The sequence below is a fragment of the Ailuropoda melanoleuca genome, chromosome 8 (assembly GCF_002007445.2).
Source record: "Ailuropoda melanoleuca isolate Jingjing chromosome 8, ASM200744v2, whole genome shotgun sequence".
Lineage (NCBI taxonomy): Eukaryota > Metazoa > Chordata > Mammalia > Carnivora > Ursidae > Ailuropoda > Ailuropoda melanoleuca.
The window spans coordinates 28983104-28998526 of record NC_048225.1 but is presented as its reverse complement, the minus strand read 5'-3'; the positions used below and the strand labels follow the sequence as shown (position 1 = coordinate 28998526).

The 15423-nt window shown below is 36.4% G+C and overlaps 1 protein-coding gene across 2 annotated transcripts in view; it reads right to left on the bottom strand.

Moving 5' to 3' along the window:
* Positions 1-4322: 4322 nt before the first annotated feature.
* The window catches only part of LOC100471178 (beta-galactosidase-1-like protein 3), a 52734-nt gene continuing 41633 nt past the window's right edge, over positions 4323-15423 (bottom strand). Inside the window, exons 19-21 of one of the 2 annotated variants that reach the window (XM_034666119.1) lie at positions 10214-10330; positions 10012-10073; positions 4323-4503 (exon numbers count right to left, since the gene is read on the bottom strand). In XM_034666119.1, coding sequence (XP_034522010.1) covers positions 4362-4503; positions 10012-10073; positions 10214-10330 — 321 coding nt within the window. In that variant the 3' untranslated portion in view covers positions 4323-4361. Of the gene's footprint in view, positions 4504-9922; positions 10074-10213; positions 10331-15423 lie in introns of those variants that run through there. The other variant, XM_034666120.1, reaches the window with a different exon arrangement.

Genomic DNA, 15423 nt, shown 5'->3' with positions numbered 1-15423 from the left:
CACCCCCCACCGCGCTACAGTAGCAAGCATGTATTAAAGGCGCCTGCAAAGCCAACACAATGCTTTAAAACAATTCAGATTTTGAAGAAAAAAAAATTTTGAAGTAGTGAAGTATCATATGAAAAGTCAGAACGTTGTAGAATTTCCTTTAGACATATTTTATGGCTTAGTGTGGTTCACGTTTGAATAGCATGGGGGGTGGTAAGGTGCAGAGGAAGGAGCACCAAAATATTTTTCGCCTTTAGTTTCCACAAGTCTTACTCTGGTCCTGACTCCCATCACTTTCAATTTTTTATCTTAAAAAAGATCCAGATAAAACACTCAAATTTTATGAAAGGACGAATAAAATTCTTACTCTGGTACAGAATTATGTCACAAAGGATATTGTGTGATATTTGGGCAAATCTATGCTTTCTAACAATCACACACACCCAACTCATCCTAAGAACAAAATTCAGATTTTACTGAAAGAAAATCTGAAACATTTTCTAGGAAAGCTAATGTTTTTTCAGAGCATCCGAGTTTCTAGAAAATATCCCCTGTTGCATGTTTCAAAAGCACTTCCTACACTTGTACATAGTTTTGAACTTGTAAAACTGATAGGAGCAAAATGAGATTTTACTGCTCAGAACAAAGACATGCAGAGTTTGCTGTGAAGGGTCCTTGTACTAGCATTAGGCAAATATTTAGTAGGGAGGAAAAGTTAAACCGAGGAGAGAAAAAAACCACCAAACAAGGGGGGAGGCTAGCAGGGCCAGAAACATTCCTGGAGACATTCAGAGAGAGAAGTAGCTCCCCCGTCACACGCTATAAAATCAATACCTTTTCTCCATTTTTTAAAAGACATATAATTGCTTGATAGTTATTAGGACTATCATAAAAATATTCTAACATGATTGGGATAAAAGCTAGCCCATGAGGGGCTCCTGGGTAGTGCAGTCGTTAAGCGGCTGCCTTTGGCTCAGGGCGTGATCCCGGCGTTCTGGGATCGAGTCCCACATCGGGCTCCAGCCCCATATCGGGCTCCAGCCCCATATCAGGCTCCAGCCCCATATCAGGCTCCAGCCCCACATCAGGCTCCAGCCCCACATCGGGCTCCTCGGCTGGGAGCCTGCTTCTTCCTCTCCCACTCCCCTGGTGTGTTCCCTCTCTCGCTGGCTGTCTCTCTGTTACATAAATAAATAAAATCTTAAAAAAAAAAAAAAAAAGCTAGCCCATGAGACATGGGGAAAGTGTCAAAGGTTAGCCCCCTCTTTACCTTTGGAGACCTCTCCCTGGCACATACGCAACACTCACCCCTCACTCCTTATGATATTCCCGAGCAGTAGTACAATCTATTACACATCAGGGGATACTCAAGTTAATAATCAATACCAGTATTTCCATTTTTTTTTCAGATATTAGTAAAAACCTGTTAGCATGACCTATAAAACCCCTGAAATTCTTGGCCCATCCCTGTATCCCTTGTTTTTATTTATGAAAGAAAACATAAATAACTCCGCTCTTTAAAAAAAAAAAAATCATTAACCCTTAACTTTCTGGGAAGCTCAGAACTATAAATAGAGCTATCCACAATTTAGGAACAATTTCACTTCATCTGGCTTTAATGATACCACAGAGAATCTTACAAAGATAGCACTAACCTGAGAGGTGTTCTGCTAAGGAGTCGAGACTTTTGGTTTTTAAAATGTTAGCAAGATACTCCTTCAAAATACCCCTTTGCAGAATGTGTAATGACTTTAACCCAAAGCAGACAATGAAATACTCAAATCCTGGGAACAGAAGCTACAGTTAAATGACTGCCTTGTGGAGATGTAAAAACGTGGTCTGGCAAGGCGCTTGGGATGGCAACAAATCCCTGAGGCTCAGGAATCAATCTTTACAGGCTACCTTTCTGGTGTCAGGGTTTTGGTTTAGAAACATACAAAACTTTTTTTTTTTTTAATGAAGTCTTGTTGACATCCTCAGCCCACGACCTTAAGTTAGAGCTCCAACTGTCCCAGAGAGCACAGTTCCTTTTTTGAGAAGTCACCTCCCCCACATAGTATAATGAGAACCCCCACCCCGGCGGGGGGGGTGGGGTGGGTGGCAGAATAAAAGCTACAGTCATTCAGAATCAGTACAGTGGAGGCTCTCAAGAAAAATAATCATATCAAACTAACCTTATTGGTTGTTTTATTTTTATTTTTAATAGGTAACATACAGGTTTACAGATCAATTATCCATTTATCACGTCTTATTTTTTATAATGCCTTAAGTATAATGCATCTGAATTTTAGAAAAACATTTGATGAAATCTGTCTTAAAGTCATGGGAACAAGATGCAAATTGTGGCTTCTGTGATAGAGCAACTACTTGGGCCGCTGGACTATGATACAACCAGCTCTTCTTCGCCCTCCTCCTTATAGATAGATGCCTGGACCAGCCCTCTCCACCCACCCTCTCCAGCTCTTTTGCTCCAGGTTACAGGACAAGACCAGTTTTGATGTTAAGTTGCCAAAGAGTCTTGAGCAAAGAAATTAAGAACATGGGGAATTTCTGGGAATAAATGAGGGCAATTTCAACCGTAGACAAAAAGAAAATAGAAAGTCCCAGGAAGGTGATTTTGGCCTTGGAAAGAGAAAAAGAAAGCAGATCCAAGTTAAGAGAAGTAGTCAAGGCTTTTCACCCCAAGAGATGTGTCAGTGGGACTGGAAGGGACCTGTCTGTATGCATTGGGGAGGGACGCACTGAACTTCATCATTGACCTTTATAGTTCAAAACGATCACTTTTCAGCCTCAGCCTTTGGAAGGCAGAAAAGCCAAAGACCTAATTCAATATTCCATTCATTAAGAAGTAAGCAACAAATGTTTAATGACTACTGTGTGCTGAACACTGTTTTAGGTGCTTGCGGTTAATCAGTGAACAAAACAGATGAGGATCCTTCCCTTTGAAATTTATATTTAAGCTGAGGAAGAAAGACATCAAAAATTAACAAATGAATAAGTAAATTGTAGAGTATGCCCAAAGGTAATAAATTGCAAAAATAAAGTAGATGAAGGAAGGAGATTTTGAGCATGGGGGAGGGGCGTGCACAGAGGAGACCTTGCTGAACCGATGTTAACTGAGCAAAGATCTGAAAGAGGTGAGAGTTAACCATGCATGCAGATATCTGGAGGAAGGGCTATGCAAGCAGAGAGAACCCACAGTGCAAAGGCTCTCAGGCAGGAGCATGACAGGGTGTTCTGGGAACTGCAAGGTCCGCGTGGGAAGTGAAAGGGTGGGAGAGAACTAAACAGTGAAGTCAGAGAAGTACAGGGCCCTAATGATGGATGGCCTTTCAGAGGACTCTGACCCCAAATAAACTGGAAGCCATTGCAGGCTTCGGACCTCAATGATGCTTTGGAAGTCTCCTCCAGCTGCTGTGTCGAGGCTCACCAGGAGTGGGCAAGAGCAGAAGAAAGGAGACCAGCTTTGAGGCAGTAATCCCAGTGAGAGATGATGCTGGCTCACACAAGGGTGGTAGGAACGGAGGTGGTGGGAAGTGTTGGATTTCTGGAAATAGTTTGAAAGCAGAGACTGGAGGATTGTTGTGATTCCAGGATCATTCGTGGGATGAGAGAAATAAAGAGGATTCAAGAATTACTCCAACATGCTGGGGCTAAGACACTGGAAGAATTGGAGTTGCCCTTACCCAAGATGGAGAGGGCTGTGGGGTTTGTAGGGGAATATCCGAAGTGCAACTTGGGCTGGTTGAGTTTGAGATATCTGTGAACATGCTAGTAGAGATATCACATAAGCTATTGAATGCACAAGCCTAAAGTTCAGGAGAGAGCTCTGGCATGGAGATATAAATTTAGACATTGACACAGAGTTGGTATTTAAAGGCATGAGCCTGTGTGAGATCATCAATGAAGTAAGTGCAGACAGAGAAAGAGGACCAAGGATGAGCCCTGGGTCACCTGACACTGAGAAAAGAGGTGAAACCAGCAAAGCTGAACTAGGAGGAGCAGCCAGTGAGGCAGGAAGAACACTCAGAAAAGATAGCATCCTGAACACCAAGAGAGAGAAGTTACCAAGGAGGAAGCAGTAATGACCTACGTTACTTGGTGCTGACAGGTCAAGTTAAGGAAAGACTGATAATGAATCAACGGATTCAGTCCATGGAGGGTTTTGGTGACTAGAATGCAGGCAGCTTAGGTGGAGGTGGGGGTTAGGGTCAGGGAAGCTGACTGGAATAGGTTTAGAGAGGATGAAGAGTCTAAGAATGAAAGGGGAATCAATAATTGGTACAGTAGCTGGTGGTTCTTAACTCGGAGTCAGGGGTAGTATTCTGAATTCATTTGTACTTTAGATAGGAACGACTGTATGCTGATAGTGATCACGATCCAAGGAGAGTGGAAACCATCAAGTAGCAGAGTCTTTGCAGAATCTCTGGAGCAATATCCTTGAGCAGGTGAAGTGGATGGGGGCTGGTGGCCGAGTCGGCATATACAGGATCATTTACGGTATTACTGCATCCTCTGTGACAGAATGATCACTTAGGTTAATTTCAAACACAGTGCAACACTGTCAGTGGTCCATATATACAATGGAATATTACTCAGCTATCAGAAAGAACGAGTTCTCAACATTTGCTGCAACATGGACGGCACTGGAGGAGATAATGCTAAGTGAAATAAGTCAAGCAGAGAAAGACAATTATCATATGATTTCTCTCATCTATGGAACATAAGAACTNTTGCATGGTGCACTGGGTGTTATACGCAACTAATGAAGCATCGAACTTTACATCAGAAACCAGGGATGTACTTTATGGTGACTAACATAATATAATTTAAAAAATTAAAATAAAAAAAAAGAAATGAGAACTGGACTCATCATTTGAATTTATTGTTAATATCTGAATATTAACTTTCAAATGTAGGTATACCGTTGAGATGTGACATGAAGTAAAACATTAAAACTTTATTGATAAGTTTAAGCAAAATAATGATTAATGGCTATTATGAAAACTATTACCATAATGTCCAGAAGTAATGTTTAAGAACTTTCAAACACTTATGCACATAGAGAAATGCATTAATAGCCAGTAAGAATATTAAGAGAGTACTTTAGCTTTCTAAGTTCTAAGGAAGAATATGATATCTTCTCTGAGCCAACAACTGTATGTAAATAGATGATCTTTAGAAAATAAAGAACATAGGGGTGCCTCAGTGCCTCATTCAGTTAAGCATCTGACTCTTGGTTTCAGGTCAGGTCATGATCTCAGGGGTATGAGATCGAGCCCTGCATTGGACTTCACATTCAGTGGGGAGTCTGTTTAACATTCCCTCTCTTCCTCTTCCTTTTCCCTCCCCCCACATGTGCGTGCTCTCTCTCTCTCTCTCTCTCAAATAAATAAATAAATAAATAAATAAATCTTAAAAAAGATAGACATATATTTATATAGCATATAAATTTAAAAATATAAATAATAATTAAGAGCTACCAATATTGTTATATCACAATTTTATCACCTTAGAACTGTTTGATGTCTACCATTCATAACATTGAACGACATACTCTTTATAAGCTGAATTTAATTATATTACTTAATTTCATTGCAGCTGTGAGTCTTGGAAAAAAGTCTTCTTTGGGAATTCTCACCACCTTGAAATTTCATGAGGAGGAAAAGCTACAACACGATAGGCAGTTACATGTGTGTTAAATCATGTTCAATCCAGATAGAACAAAGAATGATCAACACGTGAAGAGAGGATGAAAGCATTAAACAAAACTTAGTCACATTTTGTTCTATCAAACTTCAAAAGGACAGACTTACAATATTTTAAGAGGACAATTTCTTACAGATTTGAGTCCATGGAAGCTAAAAAAAAGTCTCAAAATAATTGCCCTATCTTGCTATTTTCAGTCATTTCCAACTGCCCAAAGATTTTTAAAAATCTGCCCAAGATGATTCCCAGGTGTGAAGTTCCTTCTACAAGACATGTCACTGAAAACCTTTTCCCCAAATGACATTTTGTTATGCACCAGTTAGTGATATGAAATATCTATATTTTAGATATCAGATATCAGGACATATAGGAACAAATAGAATTCTTCTTAGCGCTTGACAGCATAATAAATTAATGATGAATTTAGCTATGCCTCTCCTTTACTTTGTTACCATGATTTCTTAGTCTAGCACAGCAAACTAAGAAATATTTATCAAATGAAAAATTAGGAAATACGGGTGCTATGTATTTGTCATTGGCAAAGGACAAACATGGCTAAAGCCATAAATGATTTAGGAATTACAAATGTATAGCTTCATTTATGACCTTCAGCTCCATATTTAGAAAGTAATTTCAGCATAGTATAAAGTAAGCATTTTTCAACCAAAAACAAATTCCATGACATACAAGATATTTTGAAACTCTCTTGTCCCTTTACTTTATGCAAGATGTTCAGAAAGATTGAATAGCAGCTAATGCATGTTTTAAAAAAAATTTTAAGCTTTAGCAAAAGAAAGACTTAATACCATACTTTACAGAAAATAATAGCAACATAGGAGGCCAAACAGCAAATGATTTATTTTCTTGAACCTGCTGAAGCAGGAACACATTGACATGCTTTGAGAGGAAAAGTTATCCTAACATGACACTTGCTGAGGAATACTAGTATCCTGTGAAAATGAAAGCTGAAATGAGGATGAAATTTCAGAGATTATTTTTGTTATCTTAAAGTACAGTTACATTACTCCATTGCTACATTTTTACACTCAGTATTTAAAAGGATACATGTTTAGGGGACTGCAAATCAAAGCGACAATGAGATAGCATTTCACACCCACTAGGATGGCTATAGTAGTAAAAAAAAAAAAAGATTAAAGCAAGTGTTAGTGAGGATGTGGAAAAATTAGAACCCTCATTCATTGTTGGTGGGAATGAATGTAAAGTGGTGTAGCCACTTAGGATAACAGTTTGGTGTTTCCTCAAAAAATTAAACATAGCGTTATCACGTGTCCCAGCAATTCCACTCCTAGGTATACACCCAAAAGAACTGAAAAGATATGTTCACACATAAACTTGAGTGTGAATGTTCAGAGCAGCATTATTCACAACAGCCAAAAATTAGAAAGAACTCAAATATCCACTCATTGATGAATGGATAAACAAGATGTGGTATCCATATAACAGAATTTAATTAATCCCTACAAAGGAATGAAGTACTGATCTATGCTACACGAATGAATCTTACAAACATTATGGCAAGTGAAAGAAGCCAGTCACAAAGGGCCACATACTGTGTGACCCCATGTACATGAAATGTTCAGAATAGGTGGATACATAGAGATAGCAAGTAGATTAATGTTCCCAGGAGCTGGGGAGGGGCGCAGGGGAGTGACTGCTAACGGGTACAAGATTTCTTTTCAGAGTGAGGAAAATGTTCTGGATTTAGAGGATGGTTACAACAACCTTATGAATATACTACACTAAAAACTACTGAACTGTGAATTTTAAAAGGATGGATTTTCTCATATAAGAGCCATATCTTAATTTCAAGAACTTTTCTCAAATACAAAATATTTCTATTTGTCTTTTTCTATGTATAGAACGAGAAATATTTGCTTTATATATTGAGGCTAAATGTTTAGGGACATACAACTCTAGAATTGTATTTTTCCATGAGTTAAATCTTTTTTTTTTTTAAAGATTTTATTTATTTATTCGACAGAGATAGAGACAGCCCGAGAGAGGGAACACAAGCAGGGGGAGTGGGAGAGGAAGAAGCAGGCTCACAGCAGAGGAGCCTGATGTGGGGCTCGATCCCATAACGCCGGGATCACGCCCTGAGCCGAAGGCAGACGCTTAACCGCTGTGCCACCCAGGCGCCCCTCCATGAGTTAAATCTTTTATCATTATCAGTAATTGTCTATATCTACTAATGCCTATTAGCATTCAGTCTACTTGTCTGATATTAATATGGTTACTCCAGCTTTTTCAATAAGAATTTGCATGGTCTGTATATATTTATATTTCTAATTGAGGTATAGTTGACAGATTTTATATTAGTCTCAGGTGGATAACACAGTGATTCAACAATTATATACATTACAAAATGCTCACTACAATAAGTGTCGTTATTATCCATCACCATACAAAGTTATTATAATATTATTGACTATATTCCCTGTGTTGCACTTTTCATCCCCATGATTTATTTATTTTGTAACTGGAAGTTTGTACCTCTTAATCCCCTTTACCTATCTCACCCCATACCCTCCCCTCCCTCCCCTCTGGCAACTACCAGTTTGTTCTCTGTATTTATGTACCTGTTTCTGTTTGTTTGTGCATTTGTTTTTTAGATTCCACATATAAGTGAAATCATACGGTATTTGTCTTTCTTTGTCTGACTTCAGTTAGCATAATACACTCTAGGTCTATACATGTCATGAATGGCAAGATTTCAATCGTTTTATGGCTACTCCATTGTGTGTGCGTGTGTGTATCAGAATTTCTTTATCCATTCATCTATCCATGGATATTTGAACAGCTTCTATATCTTGGCTATTATAAGTAATGTTGTAATAAACACAAAGGTGCACATATTTTTTTGAATTAGTGTTTTTGTTTTCTTCAGGTAAATACCAAGTAGTGAAATTACTAATCATATGGTATTTCTATTCCACATTTTTTAAGGAGCCTCCATACTGTTCTCCATAGTGGCTGCAGGAAATTTACCTTCCCATCAACAATGCATAAAGTTTCCCTTTTCTCCACATCCTCACTGACACTTGTTATTTCTTATTTTTTTTTAAAGATTTTATTTATTTATTTGACAGAGAGAGAGACAGCCAGCGAGAGAGGGAACACAGGCAGGGGGAGTGGGAGAGGAAGAAGCAGGCTCCCAGTGGAGCAGGGAGCCCAATGGGGGCTCGATCCCAGGACCCTGGGATCACGCCCTGAGCCGAAGGCAGACGCTTAATGACTGAGCCACCCAGGTGTCCTGCATGGTATGTTTTTTTTTTTATCTTAACTTTCTATCATGTTGTGTACTATGTTAAAGGTGTATCTCTTGTAAAACTACAACTTTTACCTTTTGAGGTTTAGTACATTTACAAAATTTACTGTGGTTGCTAATGTATTTGTATTTATTTCTACTATCTTAATATATGTTTCCTACTTATTTTTTACTTTATCGTCTACTTTCTTTTACCTTTTACTGGTTAAGTTTTTTAGTTGCCTTTTTTCCCCTCATTCTGTTTGTCCCCTTTAGGTTTTGTTTTGTTTTGTTTTTTGAAAGTTAGAAGCATTATGTGTATTAAACAGTTAAGCTAAATTTATTAACATACATATTCAACAAAATCTAAAGTTAATATCTGAGCATTACGGAAACCTTAGATCCCCCACCCCCTTTTTTTTTGCTATCGTGGCTCTTTCACCATAGATATTTTCTCCTAGTCTTAGAATTTTATACGGATTTTGCCCTCAAATTAGACATTAGTATATTTTTTATTGAATTAATGTTTGGTCCCCTTGGAGAAACACAGGCTGTAGGGAAATGCCTGAAGACATTGTTCATGGCACCTTGTATTCCCCCCTCCTACACACACACACCCCCCAAGAATTTGCCAATCAGCATACATGGTACTTTCTCTGGCATAGAGAAAGCAGTAATCCTTACTCTCTCTTAAGCCAGAGACTCTTTTCTTCCTTCCAACTGAGTATGAAGAGTCAGAAATAAAATTTGTTATTATTTTATTCATATCTGCCTAAAGGCACATTTGATTAGAGAATAAATTATGCTAAGGATTTAACGAGGCACATTAGTCATTAAAGATTTTGAAGACTTTTTAAAGCCTAAAAATCGGCATCACATGGATATACTATAATATTCATAATAATTTCCTTTTTATTTTTTAGGTTATTTTTACATTTTTGCTATTGTAAGCAACACTGATATTCTCAACATAAATCTTTCTACTAAAACAAATGCTTGTAGATGAACTCTAACAATCCTAGAAATGTATTATAACACAGTCTTACAGTGCGGGTTCATCTGTAGTTCGGATGTATGAACCACTCTTCTTTTTCTCAAACAGGATGATCTAGGGAGAAAAGAAAGGTTGACAGTAAGAAAGGGTAAGCCTATTCAGTACAGGATGAGAAAGACACTGAATTGCATTCTGGGGATGAAGGCAGATCTCAATGTTTATGAAACATAAAAGCAGGGGTAGCGGTGACTCACCTCATTGTCTTCCGGACGAAGCCAAGCACCAGGAAGATAAAGTGTTTTCTGAGGTCCAATAATTGAATATCGCCCAAGGTTACGTCCATTGATGAACGCAAATCCAGAATTCCAGGTCTGGAAGGAATGGAGTCTTGAGACATAGGAACTGATTCACACTGGCAAGGCAAAACTTAAGGCACTTTTGGGAGTGAGAACGAGACTTAATGCTTTGTGGCACTGAAAGTGGCAGTGAGTTTAGAACGGGATGTTCTAGAAACTCTACTAAGCTGTAGCTGGTCTAGAGATGACAGAGAAAAACACGAACCAAAACTTTAATGCTAGTGCTACTGCTGTTCCTGACCCATGATATATAATGCTCTGGCTTTTTAAAAAGCAGTTGCTCTGTCTCCAGAAATAAGTATTAGGTAGTAAAGATGAATGCTAATGCTAAGAACAGTTATAAAAGCTATACATTTTTAACAATCTGCTTGCAATACAATAATGAGTGACAGGACCAAGATCTAGGCAAAGCAAACTGAAAGACAAGAAGACATTGAGACAGTTTTTCCAATAGAGCCATCTGCTTATTCAGGTAGCAGTGGCTGAGAAGCTGAGCAGAACCTTTTATTGCCTCACAAGTTTAGGAAACAAAAATTGGATACCAAGGAACCTTATTAAATAATTTACATCTGGGTTGTGATCCTGAGGGCCTATACCCAAGGAGAAGAGTGAACTAGAAATAGTCTGGCAATTGTATGAGAGTCTTGATTCAAATTATTTCTGTCCTCATAATTGTAGTAAGGTGATTACTAGTGCAGCTAATGAACTCCAGGTGTGGATGTAAATTCTCTGACATCATCTTAGGCTTTAAGTTATTTCTAGCATTTTTCATATATAATTTCTGGAACTCAAAAAAATCAAGCAGATGGGGGCAAGGAAGACAACATGATTAAAAAAAAAACCTACAAGGAACAACAGACAATAAAAATAGATGCACAGGTGATGCAGATAATGGATTTATAAGTCCCAGGCTTTAAAAGAATTATGCCTATTAAGTTAATATGCTCATAGGGATCAAAGACAAGAGCTAGAATTTTGACAGAGAAATGGAAACTATAAAAAAGTCTAAAGTTATAGAATGAAAATTCTAAAATTAAAAAATGTAATACTTAAAATTAAGAATTTAACAGATGTTTTGAATAGCAGATTAGATATAACTAAATAGAGGATATAGCTAAATATAGAATTAGTAAACTGAATAATAAGAAAGAAAGTTTTCAAAATCAAGCTCAGAGAAAAGAAGAATGAGAAACACACAAGACAGGAAAAGACAAAAGGAGATATAACAAAATGGTTCTAACATATAAAATTGGAGCCTCTGAAATGCCCCAGTTAAAAAACAAAGATTGTTGGACATTAAATAAAGCACTTATATGATATTTATAAGAAAACCATCTAAAATATAAAGGAATTGTAAAAATAAAAGAATAACATTAAATGATAAAAATAGATAAACCTTAAGCAAAAGGAAGTTACTATAGCTCTATTAATACGAGAAAAATTAGACATTAAGGCAAGAAGCAGTACTAGAGATAAAGAGGAACATCTCCTGATAATAAAATTCTTAATCTACTCTGAGTGATAATGATATATAGAAAAGCTAAAAAGTATAGATTCAGAATATATAAGCAAAATTGATGAAATAACAGGAGAAATAAAATTCATAACCATAATAGAAAATTTTCAAACAATGTTTCAATAGCAAATAGATAAAGCAAACAGGAATCAATAAAAACATAAAACACTTAAAATAAGGTAATTAACAAAGTTGAACTAATTGACATATAGAATATTGATTTAATACATGTAGAATATACCTATTCTTTCAAGTATACATAATGATCTTTATAACTTTGACCCTATATTGGACTAAATAAGTGTTATATTTTAAAGTTCTCAGACCACAGTGCAGTTAAACAAGAAATTGATAACAAAATAAAATTACTATAACATATCCAAATATTTGGAAATTAAGAAACATGTACAGTTCTAAACAATGCAGAGGCCAAAGCAAAAATCATGAGGAAAATTAGAACATATTTGAATTGATTGGTGGTGAAAATAAAACATATAAAAACTTATGGGGTATATATCCAAAATAGGTAATTCCATAGACACAGGGAGAAAATCATGTTCGTCAGGGGCCGAGAGAAGGGGAAGATGAAGGAAGTAAGTGCTTAATGGGTACAGGGTTTCCTGTTAGAGTTATAAAACTGTTTTGGAACTAAATAGAAAAAAGAGTTGCATTCATTGTAAATGTACCAAATGCCTCTCTGGATTGTTCACTTTAAAATGATTAATTTTATGTTATTGTAAATTTCACCTCAATAAATTTTAAACTTATGGGATACAACCAAATTCATACTTAAATGAAAAATCACCTAAATTTATATGTTAAAAAAAATAAAGACTAAAAGTCAGTTATCTAAGCACCCATCTCAAGAAATTATAAAAAGAAAGAAGATAACTCCTGAGATAAAAAGTAGAATAAATAAAATACTTTACACCTTCAGAATGGCTAGCATCAAATAAATAAATAAACAAACAAACAAGATATACCAAGTTGGCAAAGATGTGGAGAAAATGGAACCCTCGTGCACTGTTGGTGGGAATGCAAACTGGCACAGCTACTGTGGAAAACAGTAACGAGGTTCCTCAAAAAATTTAAAATAGGATTACCATATGATCCAATAATTCTACTACTGGGTATTTACCCAAAGAAAACAAAAACATTAATTAAAAAAGATATATGTACCTCTATGTTTATTACAGCATTATTTACGTTAGCAAATTTGGAAGCAACCCAAGTGTCCATGGAGAGATGAATGGATAAAGAAGATGTGCGGTGTGTGTGTATATATAGAGAGAGAGACAATAGAATATTACTCAGCCACAAAAAATAGTGAAATCTTGCCATTTGCAACAATATGGATGGACCTACAGGGTATAATGCTATGTGAAATAAGTCAGACAGAGAAAGACAAATACCGTATGATTTCACTCATATGCGGAATTTAAGAAACAAAACAAATGAACAAATGAAAAAAGAGACAAGTGAAAAAACAGATTCTTACATACAGAGAACAAGCTAGTGGTTGCCAGAAGGAAGGTGGGTGGAGGGATGGGTGAAATAAATAAAGGAGATTGTGAGTACTCTTATCGTGATGAGCACAAGAAATTATACAATTGCTGAATCACTATATTGTACACCTGAAACTAATATAACACTGGATGTTAATTAAACTTGAATAAAAAACTTTAAAATGCAAAATAATGGGACTAGGTGATAGGGGAAATTATTAGTATTTAAAAGTTGTGGGGCACACGGGTGACTCAGTCAGTTAAGCATCTGCGTTCAGCTCAGGTTATGATCTTGGGGTCCTGGGATTGAGCCCTGTGCCAGGCTCCCTGATCAGCAGAGTCTGCTTTTCTGTCTCCCTCTCCTCTGCCCCTCATCTCCACTCGTGGTCTATATCTCTCTCTCAAATAAATAAATAAAATCTTTTTTTAAAAAAGTTGAACAATTAATATAATATGTATTAGAAACAGATTGAAATATTTAATATATTTTTATTTTAAAATAGTTTCAGATCTATAAAAAATTTGCAAAGATAGTGCAGGATTTCACAAAAGAACAACAACAACAACAAATAATAATAATAATAATAAAGAAAATGGCAGAAATGAAACAGAAAAGAACAATATAATATGGTAAAAGTTACAGCCAACCATTGATTCTTTGAAAATTAATAATTTGGTAATGTCCTGATGAAACTTACCAAGACAAAACGAGACATTACTACAGATGATCTAGACTTTAAAAATGAACGAAGTAAACATAATACATTGAAAATTCAGAGGAAATGGAAAAATTCCCAGAAAAATAAATTTTATGAAAACGAACTTTTAAAGAAACAAAATCTGACTAGTACGTTAATCTTGGAGGAATTTAATCCACACTTACAAACTCTCTCACCAAGAAAATATCGGCCCTAAATGGCTCCACTAGTGAAATCTACCAAACATGTAAGAAGTAATACCAGGCTTACACAGACTCTACTTCCCAAATCATTTACGGGGGTTGTAAAACTTGGTACCAAAACATGACAAAGATGTCTCAGTCACAAACATAAACACAAAAGAAGTCTTAATATTTATAAGAGCCAAACACTGGAAATAATACAAATGTCTATCAACAGTAGGATGATTAAATAAAGTATGGTATTTTATGGAATGGAACCCCATACAATATTGGAAATGAATAAATCACCATAACATCACTTAATGGTTGAATCTTAGCAAAAAAGAAGCCACACAAAAAAAGAAGGCATGGTCTGCAATTCAATTTACATGAAGTAAAAAGGGAAGCACCGAATTGGAGTGTTAGAAGTCAAGATAATGGCTCGCTTTTAGAGACAAGGGAAGACGGTGATTGGGAGAGATGCTGACAATATTTTATTTTTTTCATCTCAAAAGAAGTACATGGTGTTCACTTTGTGATAATTTACTGAACTGTGCATTTATTATGTGCATTTATGTCACTATGTGTGTTTTATACATAAAAAGTTATACAAGTACAGTATTTTTAAAAAGCAAGTTGCAGCATATAATTTAGGGAATGAACCCATTAGTGTAAAAAGTAATTGTGTATATCTTTAGGCAAAGTTATATATGAAATCCCACAAACTGTTGGTGTCACCAGCCTAACCCCCTGATTTCAGGAAATTTCTAGTAGAAGTTTCTGCCTGTCAATGTTATCTTTAGGAACTAAACTCCTAGAGGCTTCTGCTTAGTTGTCAATTTTACCTTTTAGAAAGAAACTAATGGACTGCTAGAATAGAAAAAGAAACATTTGAGGGCCACACCTGTGCAGATGAACCAGAAAGTACCAGAAGTGACCTCAGTCTCATGATGATGTTAAAATCCCCTTCTGAATATTTATCCCAAGCCCTAATAAAAGGGTCTGCTTTCCCATCTTCAGGGAGACAGGACTTTAGAAATTATGCCTCACAATCTCCTGTTTGTATAAATAAACGACTGGTGAGGCAACTCCATTTCATGTAGTCTGTCTATAACTCACCAAGGAGCAGCCCACTTTGGTCCAGTGCCATAGGTAGTGTTTAGTTCTGAAAAGTAGAAAGGAATTTGGAAGGAGAAATTCCATCATT